The sequence below is a fragment of the Saccopteryx bilineata genome, chromosome 6 (assembly GCF_036850765.1).
Source record: "Saccopteryx bilineata isolate mSacBil1 chromosome 6, mSacBil1_pri_phased_curated, whole genome shotgun sequence".
Classification (NCBI taxonomy): Eukaryota; Metazoa; Chordata; class Mammalia; order Chiroptera; family Emballonuridae; genus Saccopteryx; species Saccopteryx bilineata.
The window spans coordinates 130,375,082-130,398,698 of NC_089495.1; the positions used below are offsets into that span (position 1 = coordinate 130,375,082).

The 23,617-nt window shown below is 55.6% G+C and overlaps 1 protein-coding gene across 2 annotated transcripts in view; it reads right to left on the reverse strand.

Moving 5' to 3' along the window:
* Positions 1-23,617, reverse strand: part of PRKAG2 (protein kinase AMP-activated non-catalytic subunit gamma 2) — a 200,514-nt gene that overhangs the window by 144,618 nt on the left and 32,279 nt on the right. For both annotated transcript variants that reach the window (XM_066237433.1, XM_066237432.1), the window contains exons 2-3: positions 2,043-2,114; positions 1,080-1,359 (exon numbers count right to left, since the gene is read on the reverse strand). In XM_066237433.1, coding sequence (XP_066093530.1) covers positions 1,080-1,359; positions 2,043-2,114 — 352 coding nt within the window. The remainder of the gene's footprint in view (positions 1-1,079; positions 1,360-2,042; positions 2,115-23,617) is intronic.

Consider the following 23,617-nt stretch of genomic DNA (forward strand, 5'->3'; position numbering starts at 1 on the left):
AGGAAGGGCCCGCGGTTCTGCTAAGTGCCCAACATGAACAAGAACGAGGACGGGATGTGCGAGACCGCCACGCACCCTGCCACCATGCACGCCGACGCTCCCTACGCCGACGCCACACACGCCTACACCCCTCACGGACACCACGCACGCCGATGCCATGCACAGTATGCACACCGACCCATGCACGCCGATGTCCCTCATGCCAAGGCCCCTCATGCCTACGCCATGCACACTCCACTGCAACGTCCTTCACACCAAGGCCATGCCACGTACGCCATCACCACGCACGCCATTACCACACATACCTATACCCCGCACGCAGATGCCTCTCACGCTGACGCCACGCACGCTGACTCTCTGTACGCAGACGCCACGCACGACTACACCCCGCACTCCAAGGCCATGCACGCCAACCTCCTTCACACCGACACCCCCTCATGCCAACGCCACACACAGTTAAAGACTCAGGCCCTGGCCGGTTGGCTCAGCGGTAGAGCGTCGGCCTGGCATGTGGGGGACCCGGGTTCGATTCCCGGCCAGGGCACATAGGAGAAGCGCCCATTTGCTTCTCCAAATTTCCCACCATGCCCAGCAGCGCCCATCTGAGAATGTCATGCACTTCAATCATAAGTAATTTATGACCGACTCACTTGATCAGCCAGGAAGAAATACCCTCGAATCCCCCGATTCCGTACCAGCAGCACCAGGGCCATCAGCAGACGCGAGTGAGGACTGGGCCTCTCAGCCCCAGGCCGAGGACAGACTTTAATGGCATCATGTCATGCCTGTTTCTCAGAAATGGGCAGAAGCCAACGCCTCGCTGAGCATCAGATAGTTGCAGTTCACCCCATGGGCCAGGCCACTCTGGATGGACCAGTGTAGGGAGGAGCTGACAGGTGGAAACCGACATGGTTCTGGAGGGAGATCTCTTCCCGGGGGACACTCAGCACCAAGTGACAGCCATGGGCTGGCTCTGCTGCCCCGGCAGGTAGGTGCCAAACAGAGGAAGTACCCCCACCCCCAACCCACCCCCGCAGCCTGGCACCTGCCAGGAAAACACAGCATCATCAGTGTCTTACTTTTTCTGGAGCGGGAGAAGAACTTGATGCCCCCCGGCGAGGTAGATGAGCTGGAGGTGGGGGACGACTCTTTGGATGAGGAGCGGAAGAACCCACTGAAGCTCACACGGCGTGGGGAGCGTGGAGGGGACTCCTGGTAGGAGAACGGGAACACGGTTTTGGGGGAGCTGGGGCTAGTCTTGGGCCTCATGGGGGCCAACACGGGGCTGGAGGGTCGGTGCTGGAGGCCTCTGGAGAAGAACCCTTTGGAGGGGCTCCCGGAGTTGAAGGGACTATCCACCTGCGGAAGAGGGACAGAGAGGTGGATAAGGTCACTCAGACTCAGGCATTCAGACCTTGGCCCAGCTCTGGACCTGTCACTGTCAGACCTGCTCCTCCAAGGTCCTCTTCCACTCAGCTGTTCCTCCCCAGGACCCTAACCGAGAAACAACCCTAAGTTCTTCTACAAACAGAGGCAGGTTTGGACAGCACAGGACCTGGAAACGGCCCATCCACGGGCCAGTCAGCACCACACAGAGGCCCACTGACTTCTGTCCAGCTCTCCAGATGGGGCTTCCTGGAGGGAGCCAGGAAGATGGGAAGGCAGAGGCCATCACTCAAAATGATGTATCTCCCCCCTTTAACCTGTTTGCAGGTCTGTCTCCAGAGACCCTGGTGATCACAGGCATGTTGGGACAGGAGGTGAATGCACATACCCAGAGGCAGCCCCTGTGTCCACGCTGGCCTCTGTCCACTTGGGGGTGCCTGCCCAGCACCATGACCCCTGTGAGTTCTTCCACCACCAGAGGGCTCCCTCAAACTAGGCTTAAGGTTCTTTAAAAGATGCCCTCGCAGGGACACCTTCTCAGTGACCTTGAACCTCAGGTCCACCTCTTTGCCATTCCCCCACCCTGCGCTGAAGGACCAGTGGGGCCCCAGGACCCTAGCAGTATCTCAGGTGAGTTGCAAGGAAGGGGACCTTACCTTACGAGAAGAGTGCTTCTCGGAACTGTCCAGGTCCCCGTCCAGGAGTGGCATGGCAAAGGAGCTCAGGTCCTAGGGCAGAAACAGAGCACGATCTTAAAAAATAAATGAGAGGTCTCCAACTTCCTGATTTATTACAGAACTCTAGTAATCAAAATAGCATGGTACTTGCATGAAGACAGACAGAGACCAATGAACAGAGAGCCCAGAAGTGAATTCTCACAGCTAAACGACGAAATGATTTTTTGACAAGGGTGCCAGGACCACTCAATGTAAAGAGACAGTCTGTTCAACACACAGCATTAGGAAAACTGTATATCCACATACCAAAGAATAGACTGGGACCCATACCTTATACCACACACAAAACTTAACTCAAAACAGATCAAAGATCTGAACATAAGAGCTAAACCTATAAAACTCTTAAAAAGGAAAATACAGGGGTAAATCTTCATGACGTCGGATTTGGTGATGAGTTCTTTGAATATGACACCAAAACCCCAGGCAACCAAATACGTTCATAGATAAACTGGACTATCTATGAAAATTAAAAACTTCCGCACACCCAAGGACACAGCACAGGCCCCACGGATTTGCTAATGTCTGCGGTCTAATCTCCGACGTGCTCGGTACCCTGGTTCCTTCTTTTATCGACAGCCCAGGCAGACCCTCTGTGGTTCCTCCAAATGTGGCTTGTCTGGAACGCTGTCTTAACTGCCCGGACACCTCGGTTCAAGGCCACTCTCCCCAGTCTCAGAACAGCCCCTCCAGAACATGCCCAGCCTCAGTGTAGAGCCTGGCCCAGGGCCATGTGTAATTGCTATGCCTTTCTGCTCCTACAACTGCTGCCCAGCCCTCAGATCCTGGTTTGGGCAGAAGTCCTGCGCATCATGCAAAGCCCAGTTCAAGTATTACCTCTGGCTGGTCCCCACCCTCGGGCAGAATCAATTCTTCTCTTTATCTGTGTCCCCACAGTTCTTTCATTGTCCCCGGAGGGCCACATGCTGCTTGCCACCATTTACTGGCTATGTCTCCATCAAAGGCAGAGCAAGCCATTCCCCTTGCCATCCCTCAGCCTGTTTCCCCCAGCGGACAACAGGTGTGCAGAAGTGTCTGAATGAACTCCTAGAAACGGTACACCCCCTCCCCCCAGCCCCAGCATGAGGGGTGTGCTGTGCACACCAAGGAGTCAGCAAGCCAGCAGGCGCCGCGCAACTCCTTTCACGGGGAGTGAGGAGTGGCCAGGTGTGGGGCTTTTATCTCCTGTGTTAATGAGGACATTCCTCCCTGGTCTCCCATACCATTACCCTCCGATGTCTTTCAGCACAACGGTTTCCACAAGCAGAAGTCTTTTTCCATAATGCTCATTTGTTCCTCCCCTGACAGTCCCGAGCACCATCACCGTTCTAGCTATGGGGGAACCCAGAGGCTCAGCAACTCATGTCCAGAACAGTCCAGAAAGAGCTGAGACCAGGACACTGGCCCTGCTGCCATCACAGGATGCCGGTGGCGGTCCGTGCAGCTGTTCCCAGCCAGAGCACAAGTATCAGATCGACTGGCCACATCTGCATGCCCACTCCAAGGTGCTGTGGGTTTGCTCGGTCAAGCGTCCCCACAGGGACAGGAAGCCCCTTGGCACGCAGGGTAGCCTCTGCTGGGGGCTGCCACCCCCACCCCACATTCCGTGATTCTAATCTTCCAGACCTCACCAGGAAACAGGGCACACTGGGGAGGCCAGCGTGGGAAGGTCTCTAGCCGTGGCCACAACAGGACCATTAGCTGGTCGAGTAAGTCAGACCTGGCCTCTCAGGTTGGCTGACATTCCATAAGTCCCAGGATGCGGAGCTTGTGCCCTGTCCGTGTGATTTTTCAACTTTCCACTCCCACTGGGGGAGCCTCACGTGCTCCCTATCACGGCTCCATCTGTTCCTTACACACACACACCCTCTCCCTTGTCCTGCTGACCACCCGTTGGGCCCTCCTTGGGTGCTGGGGTGGGTACTTCACTGAGCAATACTAGGGCACCCGGAGGTGTTGAAGATGAGATTTCTGCCAACAAACAGCTTTACCCTCTGGGCTTGGCATCACCTGCACACTCGGTGTACTCCAGACCTCGGCCACGTGCCCCAGAGAGCGGGAGCAGGGCATTTGCTTGGGGAAGTGCATGCATCTTAAGGATCTGGACTAATGATGTCACCTGTCAGGAAAGCCTCAGGACAGAAGAAGAGAAAAAGCCCAGGTTTGGGGGAAATTCTCAAGATGCGAGCTCACCCTACCCCTCTTCAGAAATCCAGGCAGAAGTTCAAAGTCGATCATGGGAGAGGAAGGTGTCAACAGCAGAGCTGTCGTCGCCCATCCGCCATCAGCATGGTCCTTAAACCTTCCCACTGCTGCCTTATTTGGTCCCCAGAGCAGCCCCTACAACTAGGAGGGGCAAGTGGTATCATCCCAGAGTAGAGATGAGACAAGGAGGGCCCGAGAGAGGAAGCCTCTTGCTCAGAGTCAGACAACTGGGCGACAGCAAGCAGGCCCTCCGGCCCAGGTCCATCCACTCCAGGCTCAGAGCTCCTTCTGTGAAACTGCCCCACCTGCATGGTGTGGCTCAGCACCAGGAGCAGACAGCAACTCATGTGTCAGAGGCTGGGAAGATCTGGAGAGCTCTTCCGTAAAATAAAAACCGAGAATCCTTGGCACAGTGAGACCTTGAGGGGAGGGAAGAAGCATGGGTGGGGATTTGTGCAGTTCAGTGACTCCTCCCCAGGGCACCTGACGACATTCACTTTGTCTCGAAGCTCTGCTTCTTCTTGAGAAGTAATTCAGCTGACGTCATGGAGAACATAGTGTGTTACTCAACATGATTGCCCCACACTCAGGCACGTTTATCCTTTCTATAGTTGGGGGGCTTATGTAGGCTCCCGCTTCCCTGACACTTATCCCAACATTTCTCCATAAGGCCAGAGGCTTTATACTGTTTACAACCAACCAACGTGTGAATTCCTGCAGGCTGGGGCTGCTTTGCTCGCACCTCAGCCAGCCTTAATCAGAGGTGCCAGGGCGTGGGGACTCGTAAGCAGCCCTGCCCATTAAGCACTTCTTGACGTGTGGTCTTCCAGAAAGTCTTTGTTGATGCAGCTGGGATGCCCCAGAAAGAGCCCGAGGAAAGCTCACAAACAGACAAACAGAAAGGCTGCCAAAGTCAGGGGCCCCTGGGCCTACACCTGAAGGCCAACCGGGGAGTTTCAACATTGGGGTCATGGACGAACATTCCAGCAAAATCGCCGGCCGTTTGATTCCTACTGGGGAAGGGACACATCTAATGAGGTTTGAGGTTTTCATTCTCCACTCCTGCAGAGCAGACCTGAGGACACCGAATGCCAGGGGCATGTGAGACCACCCGGGCTGCAGGACAGCTGATCAAAGGGTCCAGTCCAGGCCTGCAGGAGTCCCGTGTCCCTCAGCAGGTAAGGACACAACCGGTTCACAGAGGTGGAGGCAGAGCGCAGGCCCCGCCCTGTTTGCTACCTGGGGGGCCGCAGGCATGTCTGAGTGCCGTTTCAAGTCTGCCAAATGAGAGGGTTTTGCCGCATAATTTCAGGAGAAGCCCTGAAGCTCCCACACCCCATTTTTATCTGTTGAACTAAACAGCAGGGGGATACTGAGCACTTAAGCGGAGTCCTGCCCCATTGAGAAGAAAACACAACTCTCCTCCTCTGTGACTAAGTCCTAAAAGTAAGCTCCCTCCTCTGCTCCTGAACCAGCAAACCCTCTCCACAGCTCTCGAAGCTCGGGGCCTTCGGGCAGAGTCTCCATGAACGTGGGCAACACCGAGAGCAGGGGCAGGGCGTGCCCTTCGCATCCCTGGTGACACTTCGCAGAGGAGGTATTTACGACCCAGCCATGTTTGTGGCTTTCTACATGACGTGGGTCTCAAGCAGCCTCTGAGAGCTAACCCTCTGGGTTCTCAACTGATTTCTAAAGGCCCTTAATCTTTTTTTTTTCCATTGATATGAGAGAGGTAGAGGAGCATTTATTTGTTGTTCCACTTAGTTGGGCACTCACTGGTTGATTCTTGTATGTGCTATGACCGGGGATTGAACCCGCAACCTCAGCATGCTAGGACTATGCTCTATCCACTGAGCCATATGGCCAGGGCCTAAGGTCCTTCAATGCTTTAAGCACCCGGGTCATTAGCATAAATGCCAGGTGGTTCCTGGAGGACACACTGTGTGATTCCAGCAAAGACATGTGTGGCACCCTCCAGACTACAGGTCACTCAGGTTTGCACATGGTGTCCCCTGGGACCTGCCTATCTCCCCCACCCCCAGTCGCTAACACAGGGGAGCTGCCCACACAACCCAACCTTGCCTGTATGTGACCCGCTGGTATTGTGGCTTGGAGCTCGCCTCTCATGGTCAGGCCTTGGCGAGCCCCCAGGTGGAAGGCACAAGGGAGGTGCCTCCAGATGGACTGGCTCTTACACAAAACCTCAACACCGCCAAACGGCCGTTCCTGGTATCTTGGCAGGGGTGGGGGGCGGTGGCCAGAGCCATGATCAGTTGGGGTCTTTGAAAAAATATGTTATATAGCCTCTCTCAGAAAAGAAAAAAAAAAAAGGAACAAACCCTGAATCACTGAAACTCGGCAGCGGGGACCAGACAGGGCCAAATTAGGGAAAGGCTAAACTTAACTCTTGAAGATGTTCCAGAATTCCGTATTTTCCACAGAGGACATCACGGTTTTTGACTGTGGTCTGAGAGACTTCCTGATACGAAAAAGAAAAGGGAACCGCCAGTTTTCACGCCTGCGGTCCCCCTTCCCACCTCCCCTATACCTGATGGTCTTGGGGGACTCTCATCGCCGGCCGTGCAGCCTGGCCCTCTCCTGGCTTGAAGTAGTGGCCACACCACTATCCCCACCCTCACCCAGGGGCTTGCCTAGCTCCACGGCACCAGACGCTGAACTCTTTTCTCAAAACTAAGTACATAGCTGCAGAATTCCTAGGCCAGCGTGGTCAGGAGACCTCCACTGTCCCCTGGAGGTCTCCTCTTGTGTGTGTATGGGGCACATCATCCCAGTCTCCAAGGGCCGCAGGTTCTCAGCCTGTTTGACGAGCCTAGGGTACCCTCTGCGTCACAGGGTCATGGTTGTGAAAACCGCATTGGATGATAGAAACCAAGGTCCTTCCCTTAAGTGAGAGTCCTCGCACAGTGGGGATCATGAGGGCCACCAGCTGAGGACACACCAAGGCAGTAGAGGGGGCACAGGATGTCACCCAGGTTGCTGGGCCCTGAGTTCTGGGTCCACCGACTCCCGTTCGACCCAGGCCTGAAATCTAGCTGAAAAGGTTCTGCGAAGACACTAGCTGCCACTCCTCTGTGGGGGTGATTTGTGACCTTTGCAAGGATATCCTAGGGGGCTGGTGAGCGGGCCCACTCGGTTGCGCAGGGGTCTCTGTACACAGAGCAGGGCCTTCGCTTTGCCCAGGGCCTCGAGAGATCCCCAAAGGAGATAGCTGGACCGGAGGACAAAGATGAGGGTCAGAAAGACTGTCCATCCTGGCGGAGTTTAGTGAAAAACAGGAAACAGACCCGACAGCCTTCTTTTACAGCCACACAAGGACGCCGCCACACAGGAGAACAGCAGCATCAGATAAATCCCACACACTGTCTATAATCTTGTCTCCCACGTCGCACCTGGAGACCCGAGGTGGTCACCGTGACATCACTCATCGGGCAGGCACATGAGTTTCCGCCAGCTGTCGATCACGGTGTGTTAGGACTAAGCACCCTTCTCCCCTCCGTCCTGACAACAAGGATCTGTCTTATTCACCCAAACAACTCACTCCCCCAAGGTCCTGGACACACAGCAGGACTCAAATGACAGTCTGTCCTTCCCCTGGACAGAACGGACACTGGAAAAGGCACTAACGAGCTCATTCATCCTGATGTGTGAATGACCGGGGACGAGCGTGGTGAACAGCAAGACCCAGCGACAAAGGGAGGACGCCCTGCAAGGACATCGCAGTCTCTGAGGCCTTTAGTGGAAGGCAAGGACAGGCTGAACCCGTGAGGGGAGGGATAGCCATCCGTCCATCTCTAGGTCTGCGCTCAGCTCAGACATTCTCTGACTTTTTACTAAAACAAACCTAACAGGGTCTGAAAAGACCAGTGCTGGGTTCCTGGGGAGGGTTGATCTACCCACAAATAAAATGCGAAACCAGCAACCGAGACTGTGGCAGTCTCAGTGTTGACCCCTCTGTGGGTCTGTCCCATGAATCCCAGGCTCATGGTCAGACCTGCAACCCGGACAGCGACCTCCCCATCCGCCCTCCTCAAGCGCCACCACAGTGTTTGCCCCACAGGGGTACGAAAAGAAAATCAAGTGGGTTTTGGTCTGGGTTTAAAGATAAACTGCAGGAGGAACACCACAAATTAGAATAAAACTGGCATGCAGGGGACATATTTATAAGGTCACGGGGCTGCTGGCCAGCTCCGAGGCACACCCTCCTCTGTGCAGGGTGGTCTTGCACAAGAGGCAGGACTTGGAGACCTCCCCCAGCTCCTAACCACCTAGGGGGGTGGCTCTGAGACTCAGCCCAGGAGCTGAGGTCTGTGATGGTGTCCAGCTCAGAATTTCAGAACATCCGACGTCCATATTTATAACACTGAGAATGGAAAGATTCTCCCCTAACCCTTGCTGAGGGTACCTGAGGGATCTTCCACCCCCACTCGCCAAGCCTCCCAACACAGGGCAGACAACAGAACAGGATATGGCATGCAGAACCAGCAGCCACACCACGGACGTGGGGAAGCTCGCCGGGACTCCCGCACCATGCCTTCACCTGCCATCCACGTGTCCACCCCACGGTGACCCGGCTGCTCCAGCAGCACCTGGCCCCTGTTTTCAAACAAACAGCCTCCACCCATCAGTGGAGCCCAAGTCAGTGGGTCACAGAACCAACCAAAGTATGAGTTGGGATAAATACGGACACCTCTTGTCCAGCTTCAGAAGGTTCCTGTCTCAGAGATGCGCGCCCACATGCGCTGGAGAAGGACAAGAATGTTATTACCTCACCACACTGTGAGCAAGGCGGTCAGCACGGCTCTGCACTGCATGAGCTCTGCTGTGGTGCAGGGAGACTTCAGAGATGGGCCTACCCTCCATTCCCCCTACCCCTAGATGTCCTGAGAGTGGACAGGGGTGTACCATCTGTGTCCTCTGTCCTGGCTGAAGCCCTCTGACCCTGATTTTACATTATATGCCCAGAAACAGGAAGGGAGTGAAGAGACAGAGAAACATCTCTGCAGAGTCATGGGGCGGTGGGCAATTTTTCACCTCTTCCCCTGTCGTCCTGCCCCATCTGCCCCTCCCCCGGTCCTCTGGGCGGTGAGCACTGCTGTTCCAGCCAACCGCAGCAGCCCCAGGTGACCACTGGACCCAGAACAGCAGTTATATCCTTGTGGGGGGAACCACCCACCCAGAGCCCTTCAGAGTGGCTTGTCTATCAACACCTGCGCCCACCTGCACCCAGGCCTGCTGTACCCGGCTCCTGATGCGTAAGCCCAGGGAAATAATGCAGTCAGGGAGGTTACAGAGGGAAGAGCGCAGAAATCTCCCAGACCAACCCCTTTCTGTTCCGGGCAGGGAAACAGATGCCCAGGGACATGGGAGCAAGTTGCTCAAAGCCACATGGGAAGAGTCATGACCCAGCCAAACCAAATCCTGGACTTGTGACTTTGCCAACTTCTATCCCGCCATGCTCTTTTCTAGCAGATTTGGACTTTCCAGCTTATGTTTTCATTACATAATTTGACAACAGCTGTCTCACAGAGTCCCGATGCAGAGGGAGGCCCAGCATAGGCCCAGCTAGACTGGGCCCTCCAGGAATGTCAGTCATGACTACTACACGAGGCTATCATCTCATTTAAGTTCTGTTGGCATCTTTGCATGCTTTCTCCAAGTGACAAAAATCCTGGTCCAGGCCCTGGCCAGTTGGCTCAGTGGTAGAACATCGGCCCAGCGTGTGGAAGTCCCTGGTTCAATTCCCGATCACGGCACACAGAAGAAGCGCCCATCTGTTTCTCCACCCTTCCCCCTCTCCTTTCCCTCTTCCCCTTTGCAGCCAAGGCTCCATTGGAGCAAAGTTGGCCTGTGCACTGAGGATGGCTCCATGGCCTCTGCCTCAGTCGCTAGAATGGCCCTGGTTGCAACAGAGCAATGCCCCAGATGGGCAAAGCATCACCCCCTGGTGGGCATGCCACATGGGTCCTGGTGGACGCATGTGGGAGTCTGACTGCCTCCCTGCTTCTCACTTAAGAAAAATACAAAAAAAAAGAAAAAATCCCGGTACAAATCTTCCTTCTTTGTTATTTGTTGGCCTGTGTGATCGTCACTTCCCAGAATCCTCCACACCTGTGGTCGTCTCTACCAGGGGGAGCAGCTCCTCTGAGAACCTTTGGGAGTAAGTCACTTCACAACAAGTAACCTCAGTGTTGGCCTGCCGACCGAAGGCTGGCGGGCACTCTGCAGAAAGGGTGGCAGGTCCGTGGAGACCAGCAGGACCAGGAGATGGTACCTGCTCACCTCCCTTCTTTCCAGGGCAGGGCCCGCTGAGGGCCACTCAGGCAGCCTCACGGGGACGTCAGGATTCACAGGCAGAACAGGAATGCACTGGGAACCCACAACCGAGCCGCAGGGCCTGCCTGAACCCCCTTTGAGAGACCCGTGGCCATCAGCCCACCTGGGGACAGGAGCTGGAGTGGTCACGTGTCCCGTGTGCACGGCTCTGAGTCCTTCCAGAATGCAGAGGAGTAGGTGCCTTGCACAGGCCCAGACTCGGGGTCTGTAGCCCAGGGGCCTCGTTTGAGGCCCATCCTTCAGGCAGAGAGATGAATGACCAGAGCCCAGCTTGCCAGGGGAGGTAGCAAGGGAGCCGGGGAAGGCCAAAGAACCCAGGCCCCTATTGCAGGCCCTGCCGGCCAATGTGGACCGTGCCCTGAGGGCTGTGGCCTCCACGCTCCAGATGGAAGTGGGCACTGGCTGCGGTCACCGGCGTGGACAAACCCCAGGGCCGGTGGGACTCAGGGCCGCACACCATGGCGCTCAAGTATCCAAACAAGGAACTTGCCAGTTTCTGTTGCTTGTGTTTGAGCTGCTGACGAACACATGCCATCCTGGAGGGGCTCATTATACAAGAAGGGGCCGGGCTCAGAGAAATGCAGCACACACACACGAGACTGAAGCCAGGAAAGCAGAAACTTCTAGATCAGCTGCCGCCACAGCGGGAGTCGGGGACAAAACACAGGTGGGGGTAGGAGGGTTGTTTTCCAAGGGAGAGAAAAAGCCAGCTTCTCACATCCTAGGAGCTGGGTTGAAAACCTTCACCTCTTAGGAGGCCCTGGTCACGGAGATGACCTCGTATGCCAGCCATGTCCCAGGCTGCCGTGTCCTGCTCTGGGTAAGGAGGGGGTGAGGTAAAGGCTAGGAAGACACTCCTCCCTGGGTCAGTCCTCATAACCTCTCATCTGCTCCCTAATGGGGTTTTTTTGTTTTGTTTTTTGTTGTTGTTTTTTTTTGGCCAAAAAACTCAGAATATTTGGAGCCAAGTCCCGGGAGAACATTCGTAGAGCCAGAAGCTTCTTGCAATTGTCTGTACCTCAGCAGCTCCAGCCTTCTGTCTTCACTCTGGGCCACCACATGTTCCGGAGGCCTCCGGACTACATAATCCTGCCCTTTGCCCCTGCAAGGTCCTGGGGACACCTCCTGAGCTACACAACATGGGGCTCCAGGCCCCAGACCCTTGCACCCAGGGTAAGTGGCTTGTGACCTCCCAGGGCCACCGTGGGGCGCTGACATTCCCCAACAGCCCCTTATGGACAGACCCCCATGTCCCTGGGGGGTGCCATGGAGAAGAGAGCCAGCCACACAGGCCCAGTGCTGAGGAGGCCGTGCAGCAGCGTCCATGGTGGGATTTTCAGGAAGCACCTGTGCTATGGGCGACTGTCATACCTACACCTCATACTCTGGCAAAAGTCTCTGGATTCAAATGCCCTCACTGTGCCAGAGCACCTACTACACCTATCAGACAAGGCACACTGCCCCTTCTCCCCTTGGCCTCCCAGGGGAGCCCTGTTTACACGCACGGTTGATGCACGACATCAGGAACATTTGTTGGACACCAAAAAACCAATTCCTTCCGAAGGCAGGTCCTCAAACAGCGTGAGACACCACAACCCGACGGGTGCTGAAACCGCTCACCCCCAAGGCTTATTTGGGTCAGAGCAGGACTTTAAAGGTAGCCAGGAAGAGAGAACTCATTAGATGAACCCCTTCTCTGATTAGCTAATTACCGGATTCATGCATCCCAGAAGAGAACCCGGCACGCCTGGGAGAGAGAAATTGGAAGAGAGGAATCTGAAGGGGTGTGGAGAGGCTTAGGCAGAAATGTGTTTGGGTAAGGCCAGTTTTGGGGGGGCACTGGAGTGGGGACCCAAGACCTCAGGAAGGGTCCTTGTTTCCTCCAGCCAGGTAAGGAGAGGAGGGATCACTGAGCACCAGGAACACGTTGATTGTTCACACGCTATAAAGAGTGTCACTGAGGCCAGCTGGTTGCCTTGTCAGGCAGCCTGGCATCCTAACTCCCTGCATCCCAGACTTTGTCAAGGTGGAGTTCCTGACACCCTAAACCATCAGGGTCAGAGACTGGATGGAGTCCAGTTTTCTGACCGTTAGCACTCCAGCTAAGGCAGTTGGCTGCTGTCCATCAGGACGACTTGGGTGTGACCAGAGCACCTAGGCATTTGGGATTATAGAAAAATACTCTGGATTTTTTTGGGGGGTGGTGGAGAGGAGCAATTGTACAAGGACTTCCTCCTGTTTCTCCATAAGTGAAAGCTGATGTGGAGGGGGGGGATTTCTAGACTCAGTGCCCAGTGGGACCTTGGGCAAGAAGGTCTAGACCCTTCTTTTTGGATAAATGGGCAGGAGAGGAAAAGTTTGACTCCAGCACAACCTACACAGAGACTCTCTTGTCTGGCAGCGCTGGTCCTTAGCTGCCAAGAACCCAGGAGGCTCCCATGCAGAGGGCTTGCTCAGGACCCAAGAACACAAGCCCCTGGGGGGTTCAGGCGCAGGTGAAGTAGGCTGCACTGAAGACGCTGGGGGGGCACTTCTCAGCTACTGAGCAGGGATTTGCAAAGACAGAAGCCGCAGGGACATGACTGCGGGCAGGGAGCTGCGCCCACTCCCTCTCCTGGGGGCAAAGCTCGCCACGTAGACGACCCAGTGCCCTCTCTCTAGATATCCTCCTGGTGAAAGCTACCAGCACCCACTAGTGAGGTGAGCCAGGGTCTGGCAAGGCCTGGAAGGGCATCTTAAACACTGTCCCAAGGGACCTAGAACAGAGGAGCCCCCAGGCCCCCGAGCCAGGCTCTCATTCCCCTCCCCCGCCCCCTGGCCTGATTGGAACACGGTCCCTCCGCTTTCTCCAGGGCCCACCCTCCTTCCCAAGGGTCCCACTGGTTTTGTGCTGGATTCCAAGGCTCTGTGATTTGAGCAGACTCATGTGGGATGACTCAGAGCGAGTGGGCGGTGACAGGTGCCCACCACCAGCTCCAAGCCAGGCCTGGCGGATCTGCATGGACATCTGGCAGGCTGGGGTCTTGACCTAACATGAAGGGTGAAGCCCACCAGGTGCCACCGGCCTCTGCACATCTGAGCGGAAAACCTGTTGGAAACAGGCGTCCCAGGTGCAGTCACCACCCCCTTCCAGCCCCGTGTCAGCCCAGTACCCACAGCAAGGGCACCAGGAAGCCTTGGCAGGGGTGGGAACAATCTCACCAACCTCCCTCAAAAGGAGGTATCCTGCCGGGCCCGGTGCCACTGCCGGAGGGGACCCTGCCAGGCTGTGCCAGGCTCCCCACCCTCCGGAACCGGATGCTTCATCTCCCCTCTCATTTTCAAAGTGTATTATTATTCCCGCTCGCTCCGAAGACGCAGGTACCCCTCCAAGAACACAGCCAGCCACCTTCAGCTCCCTCCTGACTCTGAAACAGGAAGGCTCCCCTGGCTACTGAACTGTCCCAATACTCCTGATGGGGGCAGGGCTGTGGGGTGGGAGGCATTTATCCAGAAAGCCAGCCTTTGCAGAAGTGCTGACCTCCTGCCAGGGCCGGGCAGGGAAGGGCTGAATTTCCGATAAGTGAAAATCACCCCTCTGATCCTCACTGGTGAAAATATCGCTATTAATGTCTTCCTGTGTCTCCCAGCGTGCACAGGCAGCCTCGTGGGCAGGATTTAAAAACTGGCCGGCTGTGGCTTATGGAAGACACCAGAGCCTCAGCCCCAGCCACCCCCCAGAGCTGCAGTGATGTGTCTTGGGGTTGGGGTCACCCTCGTCTTTTGCCTTTAATCCATTATATCTCATGCTTTGTCACCATGTTTCCTTCCCAAGAAGAGGCTGAAACTTGTGCCCAGTCATGGTTACTGGAAGATTCTGTTGGTCCTGGTCACTGGAGGGCTGTGTCCCTGTCCCCGCACAAAGTGAGGGTCACCTGCTGTCTGTTTCCTCATGAGCTTTCTGCAAACGCAGGTCAGCCTCCCCCTTGAACCTCCCAGAACGCCCCAATGGTCACCAGCACTTTGCCGACTTGAACCTCCCGCCCGTCATTAAAACCGATGCCGCTCTGCAGAACAAGGACAACTGCTGCATGCAAGGTCAAGATGCGGGCGCTGTCTGGGTTCCGAGAGAAGAACAAAGCCCCACAGAGTCTTCCGAGGCTTGGTGTTATGTCTCATTGTCTCTCTGTCACTCCTGATTCCACGGCTGGTCCTCCCAACCACGGGAGCCCCACACCCGCGAGGAAAGGAGGGCTAGCCGAGACAGGTAGCAGACCCCTGACTTCACGGTCCCCTGCTTTCCCACGAGGCTACCTGGAACCCCCACCAAGCCTGCAGCACTGCCAGCAGGCGGCAGGGTCACCGAGGCACAGCGGTGGGTGAGGGGGCTGGCTCTGCTCCGGCTGCCTTGCGGGTGTCTGCTATCATGTTCTGAGTCTGCACAGCGAAGCTCAAACTCGCAGGCGGCTAACAGACTCACAGGCAGATGGCAGACTCCCCAAGAAGCAGACATTAAACAACAACGGGGCCACCTCATACCTTGCCCGTGAAGGAAAAGCAAGACAGGGGCCCGAGTTCAGCTTGGCTTTGTTTCTGCTCTCTCCCAGCCGCCCCTGTGCTCTATCGTGGGGGAGGGGGGTGCCGGAGGAAGTCAGGAAAAGGACTGGGGACCCCATGAGGCTAATACAGACAGGCCACCGTGACCTTCAGGAGACATCTCAGCAGGGGAACCACACTGAGATAACAGCCAGCCAGAGGGAGCAAGCTGTGTTTGCACAGGACCAGCGGGCTGGAGGGAGGGGTCGGCTGGACAGTCACCAAGGACAGACAGGGAACTAACTGGCTGGACTGGAGTGACAAGGGAGTTGCATGACCCCAGAACCCAAAGCCCTCCGGCCTCAATTTCTAAATGAGGAACCAAAGTGATAAGACCCAGAGAATTCCACCAGAAATACAGTCACGTCAAGCGCTGCTTTGAGAAGCATTCTGCTGGGCTCAGCAGGGGCACTTTGCCAACCGGCCGCTCACCTAAAGGGAGAGGTCCGCTTACTGAGCACCTACTATGTGCCGGGAGTTGGCCCCTGGTCACCTGGCCTGCATCCCAGCCCTGTGAGCCCTCACTGTGAGCTCCATCTTTAGAAGAAATATTGGGTGTAGGAAGATGAAATGATCTGCTTGTGGTCCCCAGATGGGAAAGAGTAGAACACAGACCCAAACGCAAGTTTGACACCCATGACCCCCAAGGGTCAAGGGGCTCCAGGGTTCGGGGGGGGGGATATCGCCAGCTTCCTGGGCATCAGGTGACTGGATTAGACTCTCCTCATAACTTAGATTTTAGTAATTGAGGTTAGAGCCCTCCAGGCTGTCATTAAAACCACTTTAGGGCTCTGGGGCTTACATCATGCTCATGGGAGAGGTTTCTTCCAGGTAGACAAAAGGTTTGCTGGACAGCCTACAGAATTCACGGGTGCACGCCATGCACCCCAGGTATGAGGATGCTGAAACCTCAAGGCTGGAGGGGGTGGGAGGGGTGAGGAGGTGCAGAGCCTTCAAGAGGTCAGTGGAGCTTGTAGGTCCTGCCTAGGAGTCTTACTAAGCCACCATGCCAGTTAAGGTATCTGGTCACTCGTCACACGCTTGCACGGTGCAGTGGGAGGGCAGCTGAAACTCAGAGCCGGAGTGCGAACCCCAGTTTGCCACTTTCTGTCTACGCAGCCCCAGGTGAATGACTCCAGTTCATGCAGCCTCAGTTCCTCGTGAATGAGGCCGACCGCCCAGGAAGGTCATGGGAATGAACACGTCCATGAAAATGTCCAGTGCCTAAAGCCTAATGCATAGTCAATAAATAGTTGCCAAAAGAGAAACAGCTGATAGCAGTTTAAGAGGTGACACAGAGACACATCCTCCTCAAACAAACAAACATGAAAACCCCGGCTGACCACAGGGAATCATCAACTGAATCCATCTGCAAGAACGAACTGAACATCACCTAGTACAAGACAGTGCATAAAACAAAAGGCACAGGCATTAACCTACATTAGCCTACAGGCTGAGTTTGAGGGACTGCAGGGAGGTAAGGGGCAAGACTGGTCTACGCTGGCATCTCGTGGGAGGAGAGACCAGGATGCTTCCAAAGGAAGCAACAGGTCCATAGTCTGAAGGTGAGCAGGGAAGGTCTTGGGAAAACCCAAGCAGGAATCCATTAGCTAACGGCTGAGCTGAAATGAGAACTCCCACTCAGCACCTCCATTTCCAGGGATGCCTGGCTACCCAGCCATGTCAGCTGATGAGGTCAAGACCGAGAGGCAAACTGACCCTGAAGTGGCCAGCGTCTGGCAAACGGGGCTCAAGTGTTGACTGCAGGGAATGAAGAGTTGGTTTTAATGCTGGCTTGGGGTTCACCCAAGGGTCCTCAGTCGGCCCCTCCCTCCTCCGCACCCCACTCCTCTCTTTCCGGTCCTGGCAAGACAACGATATGCTGTGGACATCCTAACATTTATCAGTGATCATCGCTGAATGAATTTAGCCTTCCGTTTCCTCTTCTGTAAAAAGGAGTCTAACCTGTCTTGTTGACTTAATGTTTGGTTAAAAAAAAACCAAACAGACATGGAAACCCCAGCTTTGATTTACCTAGCCCTTGAGATTTTCCACATAAACTGGGGAAGCACCTGGAAAGGGAAGAGGCCCCTGAATCTGACTGGCCAGGCCACCTGCCTCGTAGGGCCAGTGACCCACCTGGGCTGTTGGGAGTCAGAAGGCAGCCCTGCCCAGAGGTCTGGAGCCCACAGGCCCGGTTCATCGTCACTGCCTGTTTCCCACGTTCCGAGGAAGCTTCATGGGCTGAGCCCTCCACTGCCCTCCTCGCTGCACCCACACTTCTTACCTAGTACCCCTAACTACACCTGAGGGGGCCCCTACACGTATATTCTGAGGTCTCCCCTACACTCAGACCTAAGCCTCCTGCCAGCACCATTCTGCATCCCATTGCCCCCCAGGTGCAGGGGGGAGCCCATGGAGACCCCGCCCCTCCATGGAGCCCTCTCCCAACCGCTCCGGGTCACCTGGTTGCACTGAGAACCTGCCACCATCTAGAGCTTGAACCTGCTGGCCTGCGGGTCTTGCGCCGTCTAACATTCTTTTTCCTCCACCTCCTTACCCAGACTGAGAGTTCAGAAGTACACACTCAAACCTCACACTCTTCTAGGACAACACCACTGCCCCCCCCCCCCCGGGTATCCCCCAATCACCAGAATTCAAACACCAGCAATCATGGACTCCACGCCCAAGTTCTCATCCCTTAGTCCCTGGCTTATGAAAGAGACTGTAGGGCAACACCCCCTATTCCCTCCCCCAACCCCACTCCAAAATCAAGACTAAGTGGCTTGACCACTGTGTCAGAGGCCAGCCCTGTCCAGACTTGTCAACAGTTCAGGCTTCTGGTCTCAGCCCCCAGCCCTCCGGCTTCCAACAGAGGACAGACAAGCCCTGGCTCCGCTGCGAGTGAGGCTGGCCATCTCCCCTCTCCTCTTCTTTCCCTTCTTGTCCTCCCCCTCTCCTACCCTCTGTGTCTTTAACATGTTCCCATATATTAAAAGCCACGTGTGTGGCCTGACCTGTGGTGGCGCAGTGGATAAAGTGTCAACCTGGAAACACTGAGGTTGCCGGTTCAAAACCCTGGCTTGCCTGGTCAAGGCACATATGGGAGTTGATGCTTCCTGCTCCTCCCCCCTTCTCTCCTTCTCTCTCTCCCCCCCTAAAATGAATTAAAAAAAATTTTTTTTAAAAAGCCACACGTGCTTTCTATCTAGAGGAATCTAGGAAACCGGTGGACTCCTGCGTGTGGTCCAGAGCCTTCCAAGGGACAGCACTGGCCGTGCCCAAAGCCCCCCTCACCATCCCAATCTCTTCTGTCCAGGACACAATTGATACATGATGGCCTGAGGGGAGGGAGAGGAAAGGCAGAGACTGATACCTCCGCTAAGGTTTCAACGAGGGTACTTGAATCCAGGGTCGCAAAGTGGGGTGAGCTTCGCACTCAGGAGCTGCCGCTGTAGCGTTACCCCCCACCAGCAGCTGGCCGGGGGGGGGGGGGGGTCAGGAGGGACAGAAGTCACAGAAGGAACGGAGATGAACACGCCCACACACACCACCTGTACTAGCCACGCTTTTTAAATCGCCACACAAAGTTACATAAGGAGAAAACAACACTGGCGGCTCCAACGCAGCCAAGGAACATTTGGTTCCTCCTGAGAGGGGATGTTTAATTTAATAAGCGGCCCCCGCAGACACCGGGGTGGCAAGTCCCCATCAGTCGCTCGCGAGCGCGCACACAGAGGAAACAAAACAGCCAGGAGGAAAACGCCGCCTGCCCACCCGCCCGCCCACCCCGGGAACAGAGGCGCATCCGGCATCTAGCAGTCCAGCTTCCCGGGAGGTCTGCTTACTCAGCCCCCAAGGGGTCCTGGAGTCTTCCTCTCCCAGGGCGCTTGCTATTCAGACCTGCGAGGAGCGTGCGACGCGGCCAGTGACAGTCGGGAGATGCGCGGCGCTCCCGGCTCTGAAAAATCCCGCTGCAGAGCTTCAACGGTCCCCTGAGAGCAGGGCTTGCCCGGCCCCGCTCGGAGGTGGCTCTCCGAGGCCGCAGATGCGATGCACCGCTGTCCTAGATGGGGACCGGGCAGGCGGGACTGGGCGCGTTACCTTCCCAGTCCCCCAAAGAAGCCGTGCGCCACGCACACGGAAGGCAGACAGCCCGGAGCCGGCCGGGGCAGGGCGGGTGACGGTCTCGCAGGCTGGAGCTGGCGCGCTGCACTCCACACGCCGTCAGAGTTCCCCCTGGGTGGGCTGCACTCTGTCATTACCGTCTGTGTGTCCCGGCAGCCACAGCCTGCCTACCTGCCTGCTTGCCTGTCGGGGAGGCACCTCCTCAACTCCACGGGCAAGTCTGCAAGAGGGAGGGCTGGGCCAGGTCTTTTAAAAAGACAGGCGGCAGGTAGGGGGAACGAAGGCAGGAGAGGCCCAGGAGGGAACAGCTGTTCTGGCATCTGGGCTGGAGGTCCTCCCCCACCCCCCAGCTGGCACAGCCTCCCTGCACAGTCCCAATCTCCCCTCAGGCCAAGGCCAGAGCAGTGGCTTCAGACACCTGGACTCGGTGGAGGTCCCTGACCTTGGCATAGAAGGAAAGACGTTTCCTCTCCAGGAAGAGTGATGTCTCAGGCCCTTCCGAAAGGCCCCGCAAGGGAGGTCTCCCCTTGAAACCCGGGTGTCCCCCCACCCCGACCAGACAACCCATACACATGGAAAGGCAACACGGCCCCTGCCTATGTTAACCGTGTCTTAATTTTCCATCACTCTGAAGCTCTGACATCTGGAGGGACTTGCCCTGCCAGGGTCGGCCAGTTCCTCCATGGACATCTGTAAACCGCCCACCTGGGACACGCTTCCACATGCATGCCAGCCAGCCAATCCAGAGCCCACACTCCCCCCCTTCTACAGGCATTCAGACCCTAGACCTCTATTCCCTTCTCCTCATCACCTCAGGGCAGGTCCCAGACAAAGAGGGACAGTCCCTGCAGTCTGATCTCAGAAGTTATTCACACCCACCAGCAGTAAGCCTGCTCACCCAGGTCCTTCCTGAGGGGCCCCCAGTAAAGGCCTTCTCCCACACCTTCCTCGGTCCCCCACCACGCCGGACCCACCTGGATACTGCCCCAGGTGGCCCTGCTTGGCCTGCTGAGCCTCTGTTTCTAGAAGTCTGTGAGCACAATAAACTCCTTTCTTCTGACAGTCCCTCTGGTGTCAGCGTGTCTTACCACACCCGATTAAAACGAATCCTGGGTAAGCCCTTACTACCCTGCCTTATGGGGTGTGCAAGTTGGCCAGGAAGAAAATGAATAGGAGTTGTCTGGAGACAAAGAGGGTCCCCCCTTTCAGAATCCTGCAATGTCCACTATTGAACAGAATTTGCTAATAAGTCCACCTTTTCAGCAAAGGAGGAGGGGTTGCTTCAAAAGATACGGAGTGACCCATCGCTGAAGGTATTCAAGCAGAGGAGGAGTCTTCTTTGAAGAGTCTATCCTCCACCAATCCTCTGATACGATCTGGCTGACAAATTTGTGGTTAAGGGGAGGGTGACAGAGAGGAAAGTAGAAAAGAAGGCTGTGGACGAGGCATGCAGGAAGGCCACAGGGAGGTGACCAAAAGACGTTGAATGGCTGTCCTGCAAGGGTCATGATCAAAAAGGCAACTGAAGAAGAGTCCTGGGCTTTGGGAAACATATCATGAGGTTGGGAACCTGTGGCTTTCTTTTTCTTCTCTTTCTTTTTTTTTTTTTTAAAGTGAGGGGAGGGGAGATAGTGACAAAGACTCCCGCACACACCTGGACTGGGATCCACCCAGCAACCCTTGTCTGTGGCCAATGTTTGAGTCAATCAAGCTATTTTTAGTGCCTGAGGCTGGTGGGTCAACCAACGAGCTATCCTCAGTGCCCGGGACCACACTTGAACCAATCGAGCCACTGGCAGCTGGACTGGAAGAGAGAGAGATGGGGTAAAGGGAAGGAAAGAGAAGCAGATGGTCATTTTTCCTGTATGCCCTGACTGGAGATCAATCCTGGGATGTTCACATGCTGGGCCGATGCTCTATCCATTGAGCCCACTGGCCAGGGCCCCACCTGCAGCTTTCTTAAAGTGACTTTCAGCCCAGGCAGGTCAGGGGCAGTCACTGTCCCTCCAATGGTCCATTCTGAGACCAGAAAGAGCGGGGGCCTAAGTGGCAACACCTCTCTGGGTTTCGGGTTCTGTCTCCAAACAGCGGATTACCTAAGAAAGTCATCTTGGGCTGGACTGCTGTTCTCTGGCCTGTAGGATGAGCCAGCCACGTGTCACCTGAGATAATAACCTCCAGGTCCCCTCAGAGCTCAATGCTAACAAACGTTCTGTGACAACAGCCCAGGTCCAGGTCCCAGCTCAGTCATTTCCTTGAACTTCAGTGGCTCCTCTGAGAGGACGATCTGAGTGAACGCTTGCCCTGAGTGCTTCCCAGCGCTGCCATGGGGATCACTGGCAAGTATGCATTTGGTCAAAAATGAGCAGCGGCTTGGGAAGCGGGGGATTACCCCAAAGAGAGGGAGCGACAGCGTCAATTCACGGTTTAGCCCAAAGCATGAGTGCCCGGTGCCAGCTGATGGATGAGCCTGAGGGGCCCTCACCTGGCAGGCAGCCCCTGCCCCCTGGGGGGGGGGCGGTGAGGCTACAAGTGTCCACCAGAGACCCAGCCAGTCAAAATATTTTCTTCCCTGGCTCTGGCACCAACCTCGCTGGGTTTGCTGGGCTTGTGTTATTTATGTGCGACAGCTTCCAAAGCATACAAACAAGGCGGTGGCAGAAGCTAGGGGTGCCAGGAAAATGGGCTCCACCATCCAATGTGTCCGGGGGCTTGCGCCTCATGGAGGCCAGAGTCTGGGAATGACGGATGGGGTGCGAGTGAATGGCACAGGGCTGAGCGCCAGCCATCGCCTGTCTTGGGTACCTGGCAGTATTATTATTTTTCATCAGAGACTTGGCAGCACAAAGCAACCCTGCTTCAGCATGCAAGCTCCCAACCACCACCACAGCTGTTGCTTCTAGTGCGTTTTTTCCTCTCGCTTCCTAAACCTCCCCTGCACACTAGGTTCCCGCTCCTTCCCCCAGGCTCCAGGCTGTTTAACCCGTTTTCCTTAGAGGGTGAAGGACAGCCCTCTCAGGAAGGAGAAGCTCCTCAGTGGATTGAAGACATTCAGAAAGCCGGGACATTGCTGGCCCAACCCGCAGGTCTCGGAGACATCCCTGTCTCTGCCACATGCCTCTGACTCACCCTCCGCCACACACATGAATTCATTGTCCTAAACACTGCTTTCTGCATATTACTCTCAGCACCTTCAGCAGACCAGAAGAGAAAACTGAAAGAAGACAAAAACTGAAACCCCAGCTCTGTGCTCCCTACAGAACAAACCCGAGCTCTATAATGTACTACACCAGGCCCAGGCAGCCTGGCCCCAGCCATCCAACCTTCCGACCTCTTGGGCTTGCAGCTTGCATACGGAGTCCTCCTGGGTCCCCCAAACCCAACAGGCTTCCTTAGCACCTGTTAGCGATTGCCCTGCCTCTGTCCTGGAGTTGATTTTCTGAGTGTATTTTTAGTGCTGGGCATGGACGTAGGCTATCTCGACTTGCACAAGAAGGAAATGGGTAAAACACTATCCATCTGATCAACAAGGACACCGCAGCTTAAGAGGGGCCGTGTCACCAAGGTTGCAGCTCTGAGACCCATCATGGGCACCTTCCCTCCCGAGCCTGGCTTCCGTCCTCATTGTTCCTACAGGTTCACATGCCCACACCCTTTCTCTCACTTATTTTTGCTTATCTGTACGCTCTGGTTTTTCCATGACATGGGCTTCTTTGTTACTTGCATAATTGAAAACAAAAAGAGTGCCCTGGCTGGCTGGCTCAGTGGTAGAGCATCAGCCTGGTGTATGGAAGTCCTGGGTTCGATTCCCAGCTAGGGCACACAGGAGAAGTGTCGATCTGCTTCTCTACCCCTCCCCCTCTTCTTTCTCTCTATCTCTCTCTTCCCCTCCCACAGCCAAGGCTCCACTGGAGCAAAGTTGGCCCCGGGTGCTGAGGATGGCTCCATGCCCTCTGCCTCAGGTGCTAGAATGGCTCTGGTTGCAGCAGAGCAACGCCCTAGAGGGGCAGAGCATCACCCCCTGGTGGATCCTGGTCAGGCGCATGCGGGAGTTTGTCTCTCTGCCTCCCTGCTTCTCACTTCCAAAAAATAAGAAAAAAACAAAAAGAAACAAGAGGAGTATATTCACACAGTAGAAATTGGTCACTCCCCTTCGATGGATCCATCCAAAAAAAATCCAACTCTGAAATGCAAAGCTTGTGCACAAAGACAGCCTCTGCAGCCTCAGGGAATGA